Raw genomic sequence first — 21,282 nt, 5'->3', positions numbered from 1 at the left:
GGAAACCATAAACCAAATCAAAAACTCTAATGAGAGTATTATAAGTAGACTAGATCAAGTAGAAGGCAGAACATCAGACAATGAAGACAAAGTATATAAACTGGAAAAGAGTCTAGTCAACACAGAAAGGCTGGTAAGAAACCACAAGCAAAACATCCAAGAGATATGGGATATCATAAAAAAACAAACTTAAGAGTCATTGGGATAGAGGAAGGTATAGAGGTTCAAACCAAATGAATGAGCAATCTGTTGAATGAAATAATTTTAGAAAACTTTCCAGACACGAAAAATGGAATGGATTGCCAAATCATGGAAGCCTACAGGACCCCAAACATAAAAAAAACGTAATAGACCAACTCCAAGACACATTATTATGAAGTTATCCAACATATAGAACAAGGAGAGAATATTAAAAGCTACAAGAGAAAAGAGGCAGATTACATTCAAGGATAAACCAATTAGGTTAATGGCTGATTTTTCATCACAAACGCTGAAAGTGAGAAGATCCTGGAACAATGTATTTCAAACGCTGAAAAATAATGGAATCCAACCAAGAATATTGTATCCAGCAAAACTAAGCTTCAGGTTTGACAATGAAATTAAAATATTTCACGATAAACAAAAGTGAAAAGAATTTGCAGCCAGAAAACCAGCACTGCAAAGAATTCTGGGCAAAACACTACAAGAAGAGGAAATGAAAAACAACTTCCAAAACCAACAGTATGAAGCAACTCAGTAAAGGGGGAAAAATAATCAAAGAGGAAAAACAAGCCAAATTAAAATAAATAAATAAATAAATAAATAAACATGTCTGGAAGTACAAACCATATATCAATAGTAACCCTAAACGTTAATGGCTTAAACTCACCAATTAAGTGACATAGGCTAGTAACCTGGATTAAAAAAAAAAACAGATCCAACAATATGCTGCCTTCAGGAGACTCATCTGATAGGAAAAGACATACACAGGCTGAAGGTGAAAGGCTGGGAAAAATCATACCACTCACATGGTCCTCGGAAGCAATCAGGAGTGGCCATACTCATATCAAATAAAATTAACTTCAAACCTAGGTTAATCAAAAGGGATAAAGAAGGACACTATATACTGTTAAAGGGAACCATTCACCAACAAGACATAACAATTATCAATATTTATGCACCAAACAACAGTGCAGCTATGTTCTTAAAACAAACTCTCCTCAAGTTCAAGAGACAAATAGACCACAACACAATAATTATGGGGGACTTCAACACACCTCTCTCACCATTGGACAGATCTTCCAAACAACAGTTGAATAAAAAAACCATAGAACTCAATAACACAATCAATAATCTAGACTTAACCGATATATATAGAATATATCAACCATCATCAAGCGAATATACTTTTTTCTCAGCAGCACATGGAACCTTATCAAAAATAGACCATATATTATGTCATAGGGCAACTCTTAGAAATTATAAAGGAGTGGAGATAATACCATGCACCCTATCCGACCATAATGGAATGAAGATGGAAATGAATGATAAAAGAAGGAAGGAAAAATCCTGCATCACTTGAAGAATTAACAATATGTTACTGAATGATCAATGGGTTACAGAAGACATAAAGGAGGAAATCAAAAAATTCTTAGAGATAAATGAAAACACAAACACAACATATCGGATTCTATGGGACACAATGAAAGCAGTTTTAAGAGGAAAATTTATTGCTTGGAGTTCATTCCGCAAAAAAAGAAAAAAACCAACAAATAAATGATCTCACACTTCATTTCAAAACCCTAGAAAAAGAAGAGCAAAACAACAGCAAATGTAGTAGAAGACAAGAAATAATTAAAATCAGAGCTGAAATCAATGAAATTGAAACAAAAGAAACAATTGAAAAACTTGGCAAAACTAAAAATTGGTTCTTTGAAAAAATAAATAAGATCGAGAGACCCTTAGCCAAGCTAAAGAAGAGAAGAAGAGAGAGAACTCAAATTACCAGCATACGGGATGAAAAAGGCAATATCACAACAGACATCAGAGAAATACAGAAGATAATCAGAAATTATTTTGAAACATTATATTCCAATAAAATAGAAGATAGTGAAGACATCGATAAATTTCTTAAGTCATATGATTTACCTGGATTGAGTCAAGAGGATACACACAACTTAAACAGACAAATACAAAGGAAGAAATAGAAGAAGCCATCAAAAGACTACCAACGAAGAAAAGCCCAGGACTGGATGGGTATATAGCAGAGTTTTACAAAACCTTTAAAGAAGAACTAATACCAATACTTTTCAAGCTATTTCAGGAAATAGAAAAAGAGGGAGCTCTTCTGAATTCATTCTACGATGCCAACATCACCCTGATTCCTAAACCAGACAAAGACACTTCAAAGAAAGAAAACTACAGACCAATATCTCTAATGAACATAGATGCAAAAATCCTCAATAAAATTAAGGCAAATCAGATACAGAAACATATCAAAAAGATTGTGCACCATGATCAAGTAGGATTCATACCTGGGATGCAAGGCTGGTTCAACATACGGAAATCAATAAATGTTATTCACCACATCAATAGACTTAAAGATAAGAACCATATGATCATCTCCACAGATGCAGAGAAAGCATTCGACAAAGTACAGCATCCCTTTATATTCAAAACACTAGAAAAATTAGGGATAACAGGAACTTATCTCAACATTGTAAAATCTATCTATGCTAAGCCTCAGGCTAGCATCATTCTAAATGGAGAAAAATTGAAGGCATTCCCTCTAAAACCTGGAACAAGACAGGGATGCCCTCTCTCACCACTTCTATTCAACATAGTTCTTGAAACACTGGCCAGAGCAATTAGGCGAAAGAAATTAAAGGAATAACTATAGGAAAAGAAGAACTTAAATTAGCACTGTTTGCGGCTGACATGATTCTATACCTAGCAGACCCAAAAGGTTCTACCCAGAAACTTCTAGAGCTAGTTAATGAATTCAGCAAAGTGGCAGGATATAAAATCAACACGTATAAATCAAAGGCATTCTGTATATCAGTGACAAATCCAATGCAATGCCAATCAAAATCCCAACGGTATTTCTCACCGAAATAGAAAAAGCAATCATGAAATTCATCTGGAAAAATAGGAGACCCAGAATAGCAAAAGCAATCCTAAGCAGGAAGAATGAATCAGGCAGTATAGCAATACCAGATTTTAAACTATACTACAGAGCAATAGTAATAAAAACAGCATGGTACTGGTACCAAAATAAGCGGGTAGACCAATGGTACAGAATAGAGGACACAGAAACCAGTCCACAAAATTACAATTACCTTATATTAGACAAAGGTGATAAAAGCATGCAATGGAGAAAGGATAGCATCTTCAACAAATGGTGCTGGGAGAACTGGAAAGCCATATGCAACAAAATGAAATTGAATCCCTGTCTCTCACCATGCACAAAAGTTAACTCAAACTGGATTAAGGAGATAGGAATCAAACCAGAAACTCTGCGTCTAATAGAAGAAAAAGTTGACTCTAATCTCCACCTTGTGGGGGCGGGCTCCAAATTCCTTAATAGGACACCTATAGCACTAGAGTTAAAATCAAGAATCAACAAATGGGACATTCTCAAACTAAAGAGTTTTTTCTCAGCAAGAGAAACAATAAGAGAGGTAAATAGGGAGCCTACATCCTGGGAACAAATTTTTACCCCTCACACCTCAGATAGAGCCCTAATCTCCAGAGTATACAAAGAACTCAAAAAATTAAACAATAAGAAAACAAACAACCCAATCAACAAATGGGCCAAGGATTTGAACAGACACTTCTCAGAGGAGGATATACAATCAATCAGCAAATACATGAAAAAAATGCTCACCATTGCTAGCAGAGAAATGCAAATTAAAACCACTCTAAGGTACCATCTCACCCCAGTAAGAAAGGCAGCCATTATGAAGTCAAACAACAACAAGTGCTGGCGAGGATGTGGGGAAAGGGGTACACTGGTGCATTGCTGGTGGGACTGTAAACTGGTGTGACCAATTTGGAAATCAGTATGGAGATTCCTCAGAAAGCTGGGAATGGAACCACCATTCAACCCAGCTATTCCCCTTCTCGGACTATTCCCAAAAGACCTACAAAGAGCATACTACAGGGATACAGCGTCATCAATGTTCATAGCAGCACAATTCACAATAGCTAGACTGTGGAACCAACCTAGATGCCCTTCAACAGATGAATGGATTAAAAAATGTGGTATATATATACAATGGAATATTACTCAGCAATAAAAAACAACAAAATCATGGCATTTGCAGGGAAATGGATGGCATTAGAGCAGATTATGCTAAGTAAAGTCAGCCAATCCCTTAAAAACAAATGTCGAATGTCTTCTTTGATATAAGGGGGGGGGCAACTCAAAACAGAGCAGGGAAGAAGAGCAGGAGAAGAAGATTACCATCAAACAGGGACGAGAGGTGGGAGGGAATGGGAGAGAGAGGGGGAATTGCACGGAAGAGGGAAGGAGACCCTCATTGTTATACAAAAATATATATAAGATGATGTGAGGCGAAGGAGAGGAAAAAAAATAAGAGAGAGTGAGAGAAATGAGTTTTGGTAGATGGGATAGAGGGAGGGGAGGGGAGAGGAGGGTAAGGGAGGGGAGGGAGGATAGGAAGGGTATAGGAAGGGCAGCAGAATACAACAGACACTTGTTTGGCAGCATGTATAAATGTGGCTGTATAATCAACGTGATTCTGCAATCTGTACACGGGGGAATAATAAGAATTCATACCCCATTTGAAACAAATGTATGATATATGATATGTCGAGATCAATGTAATGTTTTGAACAACAAATAAATTTCTGATGTTTAAAAAAAGAATATATTTATTTGTCTCTATACTTTTCTTGGTCACTTTTATAACTTTCTAAAGAAAGTGCTTTGTAATAAATATTTGGCATAACTGTGCTGTATTTTTTCACTTTAGGTCTTTGTTTTATGCTAACCTCTGAGTGATTTTAACATCTTTACCAAATTAATAGGTAATTCATTTATTCTTTTATTAAAAACAGAAATTCTGTTTATATTTACATAATTATATTCACTTCTCCTCATTCTTCATCTTTTTGTATTTGCATTTTGGGATTATTAATATCTTGAAATGAAGATACACTTTTATTATATTTAAAAAGTGTAATTTTGTTGAAATACCTTAAAAGTTACCCAATTCCCAATATCTATAACAAAAAGCACATATCCATCTAATAGAATGGAACTCAGATAACCTATATTTTCTCCACCTTCAGAGGGCTTCTCTGTGATAAATGCACAAGGTTAAACCAACTGGAACATGCTTAGTACAGAAGTGCAGTATTTTTTCCTCCATTAACTATAATATAATTCCATCACCTTATACTGAAATAAAGACGGGAATGCTGAGAAAAAATTCCTAGTGGTGATATTGATCTGGAAAACAGTGCATTTGAGCTGATATCAAAATGGAAAGTCTTCACACAGAGATGTGATGAATGATTGTTAATTGTGTTTAACAAGTGGTATAAAAATACCTTTTCCCTTCAAATGACTTACCTGATAATTCCTGAAAAATACAATTATTAATGCTTAAAACAAATTAAAAGACAAATATAGTAAAGAGATGCTTGTATGATCTGCTAGATTCTCTGGATAATTTCTGGTAAATTACCTATGGGTTATGTTTCTGTACCTTCTCTACCTGAGCACCTCTAGACACCAGGTACAAATTTTCATACACAGTTATGAACTTTGAGGAGCATAGCGTAGCTTCACTATAATGCATGTAATCACCACATGTTTGATGACTTATGAACATGATTTGATGTTTTAATGATCTAAGGCAGAATAGTTCTTTTTGTATCAATTCCATACTTTAAATTTCTATAAGTCATTTTTAAACACTTAGTTGAAGTGAAGCATTATGCTCACAACTAAACATAAAGATTACAAAGATTCCTTTTCTGCCTTTAACACTTACATTCTGGTGGGACAGACAGAAAAGTAGAACACAATTTTAACTCAGAGTGATATGTTATGGTTGACAAATGCAAGGTGGACATGGGAGAGTCAGTGGAATCTTCCCAAGGAAGTGCTGGATAATGTGATTCTTGATAGCTCCTTAGGGGCCAGCCAGGGGAAGATGCAAGAGAACAGACAGGCCCCCAAGAAGGGAAAACTGAGCAAAAGGCAGGAAACTGAGGAAAGGGCATTTTGAAAACTGGATTTAGAGTTGTTTGAAGAAAGGAATGGTAAGAGATATTGTTGCAAAAATCAGGAGCAAGACCCCAGAGGGCCTTGGGTGTTAAGGCTAAGGAGTTTGGACTTTACTTTGAAAAGAAAAGGAAAAACATAATTGATTATAATTGCTTAAGAAAGATGATTCTTAAGGTACAATAGAGAATTGTTAGAGGGCCAAAAATCAAGGATGACAACCAAACTAAGTCTGGGCAGGAGCAATGGAAATAGGATGAATAATGAGTCATGTATTTATAAGTACAGCTGAGAGACTTTGACGAGTACCCTGGGCAAGGGTTGAAGAAGAAAGTAAGTTAAAAATGCTACTAAAGATTCTGGCTGAATTGTCATGTCAAGTTAAACAAACAGGTTTTAGGTTTATGGAGTAGAAGGTCATGCTGACTTGGAAATTCGTCTGGGTGGGAGATGTAGAGTAAGCACTTGAAATATTTGGTCCAGTAGCTTAGTAGGGGGTGTGGGCTGATGTGTATATTAATAGTAGAGCACTAGAGTGGAAAACCAGTAAAGGCAGGACTAAGAATGAGCTCACCCAGGCCATGCAGACTAAGAAACTACTGGAACAAAAAACAGAACTCTGACATGCCGAATATATGGTGTGGGTGGAAGAGCATGTACATAAGGAGTCAAACAATGTGTAATTGGAACAAAACATATCTACCTGAAAAGAAAATGATAAATGCAAAGACAGAGTTTCAGCACTAAATGATTACTTTGCCAACAAACCCTCTGACACATGAGGCATGTTAAGAGTTGAAAATATTCATTTATTTTACAAGTAAAAGTTTTTGTCAACATTGAAAATAGTAATTTCAGTATAATGGGGTTTTTGAAAAATCGTTAATGAAGGCCTTCATAAAAGCCCTTCATCACCTAACTTTTCTCCTAGTAAGTCACTTTCATTTCTCTCATCACATTTTTAAAAGGCAATAATTCAATTTGCTCATTTGATTTAGGAAGAAAGGAAAAAAATCCTTCCTTTGTCACAGGTACAATGACTACCAATGACTCAAGAGATGTTTTGGCATGTGTCAAATCAGAAAGCAAGACAAAGTACTGTTTCAGTCTTCTGATAATAAAACTTAAAATATTCTGGCTAATTGAAACCAAGAAAAAAGAGAGGTGTCAAAAATGCAATATTTAAAATGTGAAAACATTGACCTGAATAGATATTTCACCAAATGGAAGTTATCAAGGAAAAATTTATAAAAAGGAAAAGTTTTCCCCAGCCTTCTCTGTTGACATACAAAATGAAGACTATTCAAAGTGAAATTGGGTAATAAATATTTACCAATTTAATTTCCAAAATCTACCCTGACTTTTAACACCCTCCTTGATCAGCCTACAACTCATACCTCTAAGTTTACTTTCCACTACTCACTTCAATATCAATTTATTATTAGTGGTTTCTTGATACTTGTGTGATGAAACCCCCAGAAGGTCCATATTAATTGTGGTAATGTTTTAACATTTGCATACACAAATGTGTTTTCTCAATTAGCAGCTACTAAAAACTTAAATTAAGATCCTATGCATGGCACAGCTTTAAAGAAGAATGAAATTATGGCATTTGCCAGTAAATGGATGGAGTTGGAGATTATCATGCTAAGCAAAATAAGCTAATCCTAAAAAACTTAAGGCCTGTTTTCTCTAATATGCAGATGCTAATTCACAACAGGGAGGGGGGACTAGAGAAGAATAGAGTTACCTTAGATTAGGTAGAGGGAAGTGAGGGGAGTAGAGGGGATGTGACGATTGGAAGGATAGTAGAACAAAACAGACATTATCGTTTATATATATATATATATATATATATATANAAAAATAATATATATATATATATATATATGTGTGTGTGTGTGTGTGTGTGTGTGTGTATAAAAGCTCCTATGAATGAATGAATGATAATATTTTAATGTTTTTAAAAGGGAGCCTTGCATTTGAAAAGATTGGAAGCCACTGTGTTATTCTGGTTTCATTCATTATTCACCAAGTATGTCTCATGCTTTCTTTTTTTTTTTTTATGCCATCAACCACACTTCTCTTTCTATCTGGAAAGTTTCTTTCTTTCTTTTTTGGTACTGGGGATTGAACTCAGGGGCACTTAACCACTAAGCTACATCCCCAGCCCTTTTCTGTATTTTATTTAGACAGGTCTCACTGAATTTCTTAGGGCCTTGCTAAGTTGCTGAGGCTACTTTTGAACTTGCAATCCTCCTGCATCAGCCTCCTGAGTTGCTAGGATTACAGGTGTGTGAAACCATGCCCAGCTATCTATTCATTTTTTAAAATTTTTTAATTGGTGCATTACAATTACTCTTAATACTGGTGATGGCTTCCTCTTCTAATCAAGATAAACTGAACTATGGTTTCTCATTTCTCTAGTGCCTGTCAAAGTGCTTTCTGTCCCTACTTTCTTTATATCTGTATTTTATGTCATCTGTACCTACACTGTCTAATGTCTTCTTTCTCTCATTGGATAGAAAATTTCCTAGTAGCAGAAATATCTCATATTCATTTTTAAAAATAACTATTTATTTATTGTTTTATGTGGTGCTGAGGATTGAGCTCAGTGCCTCACACATGCAAGGCAAGCGCTCTACCACTGAGCCACAACCCCAGCCCTCTCATATTCATTTTTAAAATTTTACAGATAATGTGTTCTTTCAAACTGTAAATTAGAAGAGACTAATCACCAAAACTGCAGGTAATGTAAAATCATTCATATACAAGTTCTAAATGTCAGAAGCAATATATTCTAAGAGATGGTTTGTAAATATGCTGTTAGGAGGCTAGAGCATCTTCCAAGTCTCCATTGAATAGAAAAAGTATACCTCTGAAATACTAGTGGAGAGAAGTAAGATAAGCTATGGTTATTGTAACCTTGCTTAAGATCAACAGGTCAAATATAGACAATAGAATATAGACAAAGAAGCAATGAGGAAGCTTTGATTAGGCAATAAGAATCCTCTGGGCACCTGCAGATTTATACCTAGGGGCACTCATGAGTGCAATGATCTTTGTTCTGAAGATCATTCTGCATCTGATCTTAATCTGACATACCAAATATACTTTCCTCTTGGAAAGAATGACCTGATCTGTTAACATGTTTTTCTAACATCTGGTGTGTGTGTGTGTGTGTGTGTGTGCACTAACGCACGCATGCCTGCATGTAATGTATACATATTGCACTGTAAATAAGTAAGTTCACATTCTGACTTATTATAAAAGACCCATTAACAAAAGTCCATCTTCCATGGACCTTTTAGTCTTACTACACATGAAAAAATGGATAAAATAAATTTATGTACAAAACTGACAGCTAAAAGCTAGAAAGCACTGCACCATTATTTAATTGCCACCATTGTTTAATTGTTGTCTCTTGCACACTGGAGGTGTGTAAGCAACATGTATGAAGTGAATCAGTGAATAAAAACTGCAACCTTGACTAATATCAACTGAAATCAGTTTGGAGTAGCAAATAATACCAGATTACAGTCCTTTTTCAGAAGTCAACCACTTTCACTATTCATTCAGTAATGCTATTCCCAGCAAGCAGTCTTTTCAAATGTGGTTTAAAAAGACCACAGACTGCATAATATTTTGATCATGTCAATGATTTCCTCGTTTATAGTTAATGAAAACAGTATGTATAATAATGGTATTGCAATCATTCAGATTTGCTACATGTAAATTATATTTTGAAACATTAAAAAAGTTGCCATCAAATTCAATTTAAAATTTTTCTTTCATTCTTTTTTGATATTGTGTGCAAAAAAATTTCCTGGTAGTTACCTGTTTCAACTAAAAAGCTTACTTAGTTTTAATCAAAAGTAAATAAATTATCTTTTAAATTATGATTATTTTCTAAATCTTCCAGCTAATGGTAGAACCTTTTAAAAATATTTTCATTAGTGCATTATAGTTATACATAACAGTTAATTTCAATTTGAATGCTCATAAATGCATATAACATAATTTGCTTCATTTCAATCCCCAAAACTTCCCATCTCTCCCTTCCTCCCTCCCCGACCGATTTCTTCACTGATATTCTTCCTATTTATTTATTTTTATGGCATCAATGATAGAATATTTTTAAATATTGAAGAAATTCCAAAATACAAACAAAAGGAATATATTGTATATTGGCAAATATCAAAGAAATCACCATTCCCAAATAATAGAAAAACAGAAAAACTAAAAGCATTTTAAAACACATATCTTTAAACAATTTTATCAATGTATTATGACATTTTGCTCAGCAAAGATTTAGTGAATTTCATAATCTTATTACAGTAAGTTCTAAGTTTTCAAAACTTTTCTAATTGGAAAAATATTACCTTTTCAAGGCCTTTCATCTACAATGAAGCCAACAAGAACCTGGCATTTTGATTTTTCTTTAAAATTACATCATTTTGTTAGAATACTGAATTTTATTAACTTTGCTTAATACATATTTTTTTAAAGATTCAACAAACAGGAATCTATTTTTCTGTTTCATGTAACCTTGAATGTTCAATACAATTCATGTATTATATTTCAAATCTTTCAGGTAGAATCATAACTGAGAAATATATTAAGGCAAATTGGGAAGAAATTATTTAAAAAAAAAGCTATTGAATTTTCTTGGGGACAAAAAGGACATAATATGTTTCATTCTTGATCAGATATTAGAAAAATAAATTGTTCTAAGGAAGTATAAGGATATCACTGATGTGAAGAGCATATAGTTTTTGGAAAAAGTGTTCTATTTCTAATCAGAGATTAACGCCTCCATAGCAATTGCTACAAGTCTTCTGGCTCTGCAGTCTGAGATTTAATCAAATAAGAATTTTTGTCCTTGTTATTCTTTCAACCCTCTTGGCTCCTATGGAGCTATGCTGAGGGAGCAAAGACAACTAGAAAGTGACTGAAATACTTCACAATGATACAACCCAGTTCTCACTGCTGCTGGGCAATTCCTCCTTTATTCCTAAATGAATTAGAGGAAATGGTGATTGGAAGTTCATTTCTTTTTATGTTTGTTAATTTTGTTTGTTAATTGACTTGACAGCTTACTATACTCTGAATGCTATTTTGATTTGTTATATGAGTAAATGTGTTCCATTTTATTTTCCACCAAATGAAGTTAATTCAATTAGGGTTTAGAATTAAAAAAAAAAGATAGTCAACATGTATTTTCCTGAACTATGACAAAAATATACTGTCCCTTACCTGTTTCATGTATATAATTCTTAATTTATCAACAGGATTCAACATTTTCTCTACTTTTGTGTTTCTATAGCACATATATAATATTTAACAAATATTTTGAGCCACTGAAACATATTTTAACATGCTATTATAGTTAAGTAAACAGTCTGTGCAGTTAATTAACAGTAAAAATTTTAATGCCTGATAATACATATAAATTATGATTACCTGGTAGTGATTTAGACCACTTGACTACTGTAAGAAGTTGCCTTTCACATAGTTGATTAAGACTGGTCAGCAAAGAGCTGGAGGTGTCCGGTTTCGTGTTGTCATGTCCTGCATAGACCACATCTGGTTCAATGTTCATCAGCAGGCTGATCAGTGAGGGGATCAACTGTATATCTTGACTTGGTGAAAAAGTGATTCTCTGGCTTAGGGCTTGGCTTTCATTCGAAATGCCCACTGGCTGAGAGAGAGCAACACCATCCAGTGCTCTCATAACCCTGACTTTATTGAATTTTTTAAACTTTCGACCTATGAGAAGAACAAAGAAGGACATATAAATACATACAAACTAAATATCCAGCAATATAATGATTTTCTTAAGCCATAGAATCACAGCATTATGGATTTTAGCATCAATCCAGTAAAATAAAATAAAATCCAATGTTACATCTTAGATTGGAATTAAATGACATGAGTGTTCATTGGGTTAGTGGGTTATGGATAATTACACGAGAATCCAGCAGGAGGTTATGAAGCTCTGTGTCAAAAAAGAAATGAAAAGACAAGTAGCTTTTAGTAGAAAATACCCTCACTATTTTTCTGACAGGACTGTCTCCCAAAAGCTAATGCTACAGACTACATTAATTGAAGTATAGTTCATAGAATTTGTTGGGAGTTGTTGGGGTTTTATTCTTTTAAGAAACTTTTAAAATATATGCATATATGCAAACCTCACAAAATTTTTTATTCACTTTTAGCAGGTTCATAGATGTACTGAAATCAAAGCATGGACTATTCTGAGACAGAAGGTACCTTTTCTAAATTAAGGGAAGATGGAGTTTGCACCTTGCAGTCCATGCTGGTCAGACACATTTGCATTTCTAAGCAATTTCTAGGATTGCTACTTTGATCAATTGTAGAGTGTTAGGAAGAACAAAATGCCTGATGGTGAGATGAGTAGAATTTGCCTCATTAGGACAGATTGAAGGGGATCATGATGCTGATCCCAGCTGCTGCTACTTCACAGATGTTCTAGCATGAATTAGAGAAAGTCATGAAGACCTGAAGGCATATGTTGTTTAGCCCCCCACCTGCTCTGTGTATGCATGAGCTGCCTACCAGTATGAAGCAACTGTGCTGCTTGCTGACTGCTTACAATAATCTAGACCTGGTCTGGCTCACAGACATGTTTTGTTTGGCTCATACAATGCTGGCCAGAGTTATAAAAACATCCTTGAATTAGTTAGGTGGCAGCAATCTGTTAAAGCTGTTTCATCTGCTGCTTTTAGATGAGGCATGGGCATTCCAGTCTGCCCAATTCCCACCACCACAGGCCCAGTGGTTAGTTGAAGTTTTACCACCACTCTACCCAGTTAAGTAAGCTACTTGCTGGGCTAGGTAAACATGGGTCTTTGTGATTTTTGAGTTCAGGTATTATCATAAAGATAAAGGATTCTACTTGTTTTATGAAGCTCTAAAGAGTTGAGCTAGAACTTTTAGGTAATAGGGGAACAATTGTCAGGATCAATATGCAAAAAGAATTCAGAACTGTAAACAGAGTTCAAATGGGTTTCCTGGGGAAGGAATGGGTCACTCAAGGAAAGGGAAATAATATTTATGAAGGGAGCATTTACTAGTGGATGCTAAAAATTTTATATGTGTATCTTTTAAGCCTTATAACAGTCTTGCAAGGTAAGAGTAATTAACTCCATTTGTAGATTAGGAAAAGGAAAAATGGAGAGGACGTCTTGCACAGTGTTAGAGTAGTAGATCTCAGATTATGTGGCTCCTAAACCCCAATCCTTCCTAACCCCTGACACTAACTCACTGACATTTCAGCCACGGGCTGCATTTTTATTTGGTAAGATTCTGGCAGAGAGTTTAGGCAAGAGACTGAAGGAAAAAGCACAAAATTTGAATTCAGTAATTTTTAAGGTTGGTTCCAATCCCCAAATAATATGATTAACAGAAAACATAACACACCCACCTGAAATCAAACACTGTTTTCCTTCCAATTTGTTTTTTTTCTTTATATTCTGCATTTTATTCATAATAATGAAATGCTTAGTATTTAATGTCCTGAGTGTAATTTAAATCAGAAAGTTGGATTCTAAAGAAAAGTCAAATTTAGTACTTACATTTAAGATGTACTGCTTTTGTATTTATAAAAAACAAATCTTTATATCTTCTAGAAGGCTATACAGATTGAATATAAAAAATCAAAATTTCCTTCAGTTATCTAACCCAGGTCATTTTACAGTTTAGTGGTATAGTAATTCAAATTGAAAACTTAAATGCTTGCAGTTAAAAAAAAAACAGAAAAAAAGATTAAAAGACTCATACCCACCCCTTCCAGTTGTCCTATTATCATTGTCATCTTTTAGCTATTAAAAAATTATTTACAAGCCATTTTATTGTGATTCATAATACAATTGAAGCACACAGCTAAAGCACATCTTTGTAAAGCTAATTCCCAGCCCCAGGTGTAGAATGGTGCAGCACCCCAGGAGGCCCTCTGAACCTCTGGACACAACTAGCCTGCCTCCTGCAGCAATTCTTCCCTTGCTTTTCTTCTTACTCTAATTTATTTTAACTTCCTTTCTCTGTTTTACACCCTTAGGGTGCTCTCTTCATCAGGATTTTATTACATTATGAAATGCTGGAGTCTGTTTGAAAACAGAAGCAAATGCTTGACACACTGATTAAACTTTAGAAAGTATTTCTAAAATAAAATGAAATCCCCAGACAATTTACTAACAGTTCTGCTTATGATCAAGTCTTTTCACAAGCGCTAGGGAAAATATGAAAATACACAATAAACACAAAGTCAAAAAGTGAACTAACTCCAGTCAGAATGGCAATTATCCAGAATATGCATGATAACAAAAGCTGGTAAGGATGTGGGGGAAGTGGTGCATCCGTATATTGTCAGTAGGACAGCAAGTTGTCAGGGAAAAGCAGTATGGAGGTTCCTCAAAACACTAGGAATAGAACCACCATTTGACCCAGCTATCCCACTCCTTGATATTTATTCAAAAGAACTACAATCAGCAAACTATAGTGATATTACTGCTTCAATGTTCATAGCAGCACAATTCACAATAGCCAAGTTATGAAATCAGCTCAGATGCCTGTTGATAGTTAATGGATCAAGAAAATGTGATACATACACACAAAGGAGTTTTACTCAGTAATAAAGAAGAATGAAATCATTGCATTTGCCAGGGAATGGATGGAACTGGAGAACATCATGCTAAGTGAAATAAGCCAGACTTAGGAAACCAAAGACAAATGTTTTCTCTCATATGCAGAAGCTGGAGAAAAATAAGGGGGAAAATAGCAGAGGGTGGTCAGATATCATAAAGATCAATGGAGTAGAAAAAGTAGGTCAAGAGGGAGGAAGGAGGATGGGAAAGGAAGGAAATGCAGAATAAATCTAACAAAATCATGCTATATGCATTATATAAATATACCACAGGGACTTTCATCTGTATGGTAAATGTATAAAGCACCAATCAAAAATAAATAAATAATGAGTGAAAGGAAGATCAGCAGAGTACAGGAAGGAGAATAGCGGGAGGGAGAAAGGGAGGATAAATGGTGGGGAATGTGGACTGAAATGGAGTAAATCAGATTCCATGCATATTTGATTTTATCAAATGAATCAACTACTATGTGAAACTATAATGCTCCACTTTTAAAAATTAAAAAAACATTTTTAAAAAGTGAACTAACATTGAGCTAGGTCACTTATATAACTTATCTAATTGATTAAGCCTTTGAAATAAAGATTAGCATTTTAAAGATGAAGGATTAAATCACAGAGGTTAACTGGCCAAATTCATAATGATAATAGATTACAGAAAAGAGCTATTAATCAAAGGCTATCTTCATTTATTTTTTTATTCAAACACGAAACATTTATTGGCTTCCTGTGCCAGGCACAGACTAAGGTTTGAGACCACAGCAGTAACCACAAAGTGTCTCCTTTTGGGACATTTATATCTGGTGGTAAGATGAAGAAGATAGAGAGGGTCCTTGATGAAAGAGTGAATTAGTGTTAAACAATGGTACATGTTATGGATAAAATATATGCACTATAATAGAAAGTGACTTGAAGGAATGGTGTAGCATTAAATGGTATGGTCAGGGGGAAAATTGGTTAACTTCAAAGCTGGAGGTTTCCATTAGATCCTATGGTTGCCCCTTTCAATGGCCATTGTTTCCTGAAGTCCATTGAATAATGACTCTTTGGGAGCTAATCAAGCAGTGGCCATCAAAGGAGAACTTTTCACATCAGGAGAATCATATTTAATAATTTTTAAAAATGTATAGTATTATTAAGACATATTTTCCTAAAGTATTAAATTGCTACAATCTTGCCACATCTATCATCTACCTCCTATCATGACTATCAGTTTGTTCTTCCAAAATACTTGTAGAAGACATAGTAAACCATGCCTTCGTCTGTAGCTTATGAAAGTATTAAAAACAAATTGGGGTTGGCCATATCTAGGTATGGATCCTGTCATATAAAGACTTCTTATCTGGTATAGATTAGTTTACTTGACCAGATTAGTTTACTTGACTACATACCAATTTAATAATTTTTTTTTCAATTAGGGTATATAATAATTAACTTGCAATATCATGGTTAGCCTAGGAAAGATGATGTGTAAAGCCACATAGTAGAGTGCTTGGCCTACAGTAGACACAAATGGTACTCAGGTACTTTTGGAACTTGATTGGAAGGAAATAAGGAAAAAAAGGAAACTATACCTTTGGTTAGTTTTCATTATCTGGTAAAAAAAAAATAAGTGTTCCTAATCATATATTCTCCTTTTCCCCCAATCTAAGCATACAATAGCATCTATGATCATATATAAGCACAGCTGGATTATCACCATTAAAGACATGTCTTTCCCTCAGTGCGTCTCACAGCCTTTAATACACTGTATGAATTATGAATTTCTAAGACAATAATATTAATATGTAGCATTTCTCAAGTATATCTTACCTCTTCACTTGATTAAAACCTACTACCATCTCATAAAAGTAACATCTTAGAAAGCATTACTTTAGAATGTTTTCTTTTTTTGAGGCTTGCTTTCAAGATCAAGCCTATGATTTGGACCTTCTTATTTCCATTATCTAGTATCTGGTCACAGATTTTTCTCTTAGCAAATTAAATGAAACTGTAATTCATTTGGTTACCTGTGTATTTAATAACATCTAGTTATGAACCATTATCTTTGATATCATATGAAATATGAACCACAAAGTTATATGTGCATCTGTGCTGATCTAACATTAGATGTACATTAGAGTGAAATATAGAAAGGATTGTTTTCCAGTATTTCTGCTATAGGTGGTAATTTTAAGTTAATCTAGAGCTCAAAAGAGGTTCAAGGTAGAAATATAATTTCAGAAACCACATACACATTTGTGGCACAAATCAGATCCCAAGGAATAAGGACACTGAGAAGAAAAGGGTTAAAGTTTCCATGCCCTCTGCATGACATTCATTCAAGATAGTGCTTCTTTGTTATCTTTGCATGTTGTCTGTAGTATCTTATAGTGCCCCAACACACGTGTGCTAAGTGAATGGGAGGATGTGGCATTGTGTCTCCTGGCCTCCCACTCTGAGTGCCTACCCATCAGCATCCTCAGTTGCTGTGTTTGCTCCCTTCACTGCCTACAGCTTCCCCCTCCAGCAAGTTGCCCATCAGGAGACAGGTCTGCTCTACTCATCAATGAAACATCTGAAGCTTTACAAACTGCCCATCATACTGAACTTCCAACTCATATTTACTGAGTTATTGAAGTTGTTGTTTTGACCTCACTTAAAAGCTTCTGACAACAATATTACAGCAAGAGTATTGAAAAGGGAAGGTAGACAGCAATGTGACTCTTTTATTGATTTAAAAAACTTTATATATGATACCCTTTCAAAGAAGGGATTGCTAAATTTACTACTGAAGAACCACTGTTAAACAATACAATAAACATATCTATAGAACTTCATATAATTATAAGTTTATCATTTTTGATAAGGAGATGATGGGTATGGAAGTTTCCATAGTTTTGCTGGAAAGAGGGAAGATTTGAACTGAGATGCTAAAGAATAGGTATGAAGTGATAAGAAAGTCAATGGACAGAGAGGCTTAACAGTTGTCTGTCATTCAACCTGATACTTGAGGTTTTGAGGAATGGAAGTAAAGGAATCGATCTTTGGAAGCTTAGGGGAAAAGAAGGTCAATCTGAAGAAAACTTTCTTTGTAGTTAATCTCTAGTGTGGGTGACCCTGTACTCTGCCTCTCCTCTTGTTACAATACAGGAACTGCTTGTTACTCTAGCACTGTCTTATTCCTTCTCATTTTTCAAGGGCTTTTCTTTAAAACGTTCTCATCTGTATCCTCTAATAGTCCATCTTGAGTATTCTCTATCATGTGAAGAGATGTGCACCCTCTCCTCCAATTCTCCTAGCTCCAATCCAGTTATTCTTCACCCTATTCCAACAAACTGTTCTCAGCAAGGTCACTGATGATTTTCACAATATCCAAAAAACCAAAAAACAAAACAAAACAAAAGAACAATGGTCAATTCTCAGTCCTTGTCTTATTCAACCTGTTTGTAATACTGGACAGAGTAGGTCATTTCCTTCTTGTACACTATTCACTTGGCTTTCACATAGCTCACCCTTGTCATTACTCCTTCAGTCTATCTACTTGGCTCTTTTTCATCTTCTTGACTTACAAATCTTGGAGTTCACAGAGTTATGTGAGCTCTTTTAGATATCTATTTTCTCTTTCTAAGTATTTTATTCTTCCCCTGGGTCTTTAATATTAAAGACAGGAAGATCACCAAATGTATAACTCCAGCCCCTTTTATTTCTGAGAATTCTAGACTCAACTACCCAACTGTATACTTAGCTTTCCCACCTAATAAACTCCTGAAACATAATTTTTTTTTTACAGCAGAACTTTAATACACAGATTCCAAAATTGCAGCTTAGTTTTGTAACTTGATCTATGCACCTGATATGGCCCCCAAATCACTTATTCTCCTATATCATGTCCACTTCACCAGCATTCCTAAAGAATACTTTGAACATAACCAAAGTCATTTCCACTTCTTCCTCCACAATCCAGGCCATGATTATCTCAGATGAACAATCATAAATGTCCTGGGTGGGTTCCCTGCTTTCACCTTCTGTGATCCATTCTCTACACAATTGAGTGAGCCTTTAAAAACCTAAATCAGACTATGCCAGTCCTTGTTCAATACTTTGTGACTTCCATTGTACTTAGAATTAACTTCAAATTCTTTATCAAGCCCTATTAGGCCTACCATAATCTTGCATAACCAGTCTCTCCTATTCTTTCCTTCACTGCATTCATATTGATACCATGTTGTTCTGGGAACTTGTTAAGTGTTGTATCAGGCAACAATATTTTATGTTGTGTCTATTTTGTGTTCATCTCTGTCCTCAATTAAAGCATAAGCTTCTTGATTATAAAACCACAACCCATACAGTTATTTTGTTGAATAAAATAATAAGTGTACAGCAAGAAAAATCCTGTTTGCCACAAGGACTCCACAAGTACCTGGCCTCCTGCCATAGACCTTTTGTTCCCTGAAGACTGGGAAGAAATCCAAAGGGAATTTCCCCTCAGTCAAAGACACAATCAAGGGCAGGAACTTTAGCATATTTCCCAGTAGAATATTTAGAATTAGCATATCCCTGCAAAGTGGTTAATACCTTTCCATGACAGCTACTTTTATATCTCCAATCACTGTTTCCTTCTCTTCTACATCCATCTAAATGGCTGAGATTTCACATCTTGTAGCTCAAGTAATAAGGGGCTAAACAAAATAAGGCTTGGTGAATCAGGAAAAGAAAACAAGGAAAACCAACTAACAATCACTAAGTTGAACAGCAGATGAAGACAGAGTGGCCCAGATTTAAATGTGTAATAGGTATCAAACATATACCATCAGAATTCAGTAAAAAAATAGAAATAATAAAAAGAGACTATAAAAGCAAAAATCAGATGTAAAACATATGTAAGTTAGAAGAGGAATTGTGAAAAACATGAAAAAAAATGTGAAAAAAAAATTTCAAAGAATCCCACTGCATGTCAAATATATGTGAAGACTTAAATTTTCAGACAAAATGGTTTACTCTGTTTCAAGAAAAATTAATAGATTAAGGTAGAGCTAAATCCTGAACTTCAAGGATTAGTTACTGAACTCTAAGGATTAATAAAGCCATCCAACCAGAAGAAACCAGTCATCAACCAAAGGAAACCAAAGGGAGGTGAGAATCTCAGGTTTCCATTCAGTTGTCTTAGGTACCCAAAGACAATGGCACAGATCTAGGAGGAGTGGGCAAGGCCAAAACCACATGTTTTTCTATGCTTTAGTAAAACTGTGATGAAGGTTTAGGAAGTCAAGGAAGTGGTGTGTACTGTAGACCTCTCACTGTCACCTCACTTCTTTACCTCACTTCTCCTGCCTACATCCTAAGCAACACAAATTCCTTCCCCTCTCCCTCTCTCTCATCTTCAGTAGATCAAATTAGCAAGTATTGTTTGTACCTTCAGCATGCTCCTGGAGTCACAGACTCTTCTCTCAAACAGCTATCAAAGTACTTCTAACTCAAAACACCTAAGATGATCTCCTCTCCAGGAAAAAATTCAACTAATAAATACATTCCTGCCTTTAGAAGTATTGTTTTCTACTATGTGAAGACGTGTTTCCAATTATGCTTCTACAGGCATATATAGTTTAAGAACATAAATATATATAATAACAATATCTAGCAGCTACTACTTTAATTAAATACCTCTAGCAGCCAGAATTCTGTAAATTAATTTCAACTCCAAGATGTATGCATAGATTTTTCAAGCTCTTATAAATAATTAATTAAAAATTTTGTGAGGACATAAGAATGTGCTTTGTGTTAAAATTAAATAATTGTTTTGCCAATGATAATATTTGCCAAACTGCTTCAGAACGTAAAAGATATTTGAAGCCAGACATGGTGGTGGTGGCTCATGCCTGTAATCCCAGTGGCTTGGGAGGCTGAGGCAGGAGGATTGCAAGTTTAAAACCAGCCTCAGCAATGGTGAGGCACTAAGGAACTCAGTGAGACTCTGTCTCTAAATAAAGTATAAAAAAGGGCTGAGGCTCAGTAGTTAAGTCCCCCTGAGTTCAATTCTTGAACTTGAATTCTGAGTTCAATTCAATATATAAAGATATTTGAAGCTGCCATTCATCAAGCATTTCTGTACACCAAACACTATGCTATAATTTTGGATATATAATTTCATTCACCTTCACAATAACTCTCAATATGTATTTGAACAGGGAAAATACACAGATGTAAGGTTAAGATGTGTGTTTGAAATTCCACAGCTAGTCAGCGTGGAATTTGAAATTAAACCCCAGATTTTCTGACTTTGCATCCTTATTCTTTATTACAGTGCTGTGCTATGTCAGTTCTTACAGAGATAGTCCAAAAGTCCTCTTCTAACTTATTGATAAAATTTAAACTTTTAAGAGTAGAGTTAATGTATTTGGTT

At 34.9% G+C, this 21,282-nt stretch overlaps 1 protein-coding gene across 2 annotated transcripts in view; it reads right to left on the bottom strand.

Annotated features, from left to right (window-relative positions):
* Pgr (progesterone receptor) overlaps positions 1 to 21,282 on the bottom strand; it is a 76,369-nt gene that overhangs the window by 13,742 nt on the left and 41,345 nt on the right. For both annotated transcript variants that reach the window (XM_015489959.2, XM_048795588.1), the window contains exon 4: positions 11,699 to 12,004. In XM_015489959.2, the coding sequence (XP_015345445.1) occupies positions 11,699 to 12,004 (306 nt within the window). The remainder of the gene's footprint in view (positions 1 to 11,698; positions 12,005 to 21,282) is intronic.

Source organism: Marmota marmota, unplaced genomic scaffold (genome assembly GCF_001458135.2).
Source record: "Marmota marmota marmota unplaced genomic scaffold, marMar, whole genome shotgun sequence".
Classification (NCBI taxonomy): Eukaryota; Metazoa; Chordata; class Mammalia; order Rodentia; family Sciuridae; genus Marmota; species Marmota marmota.
This window is presented reverse-complemented; position numbering and strand designations above follow the sequence as displayed.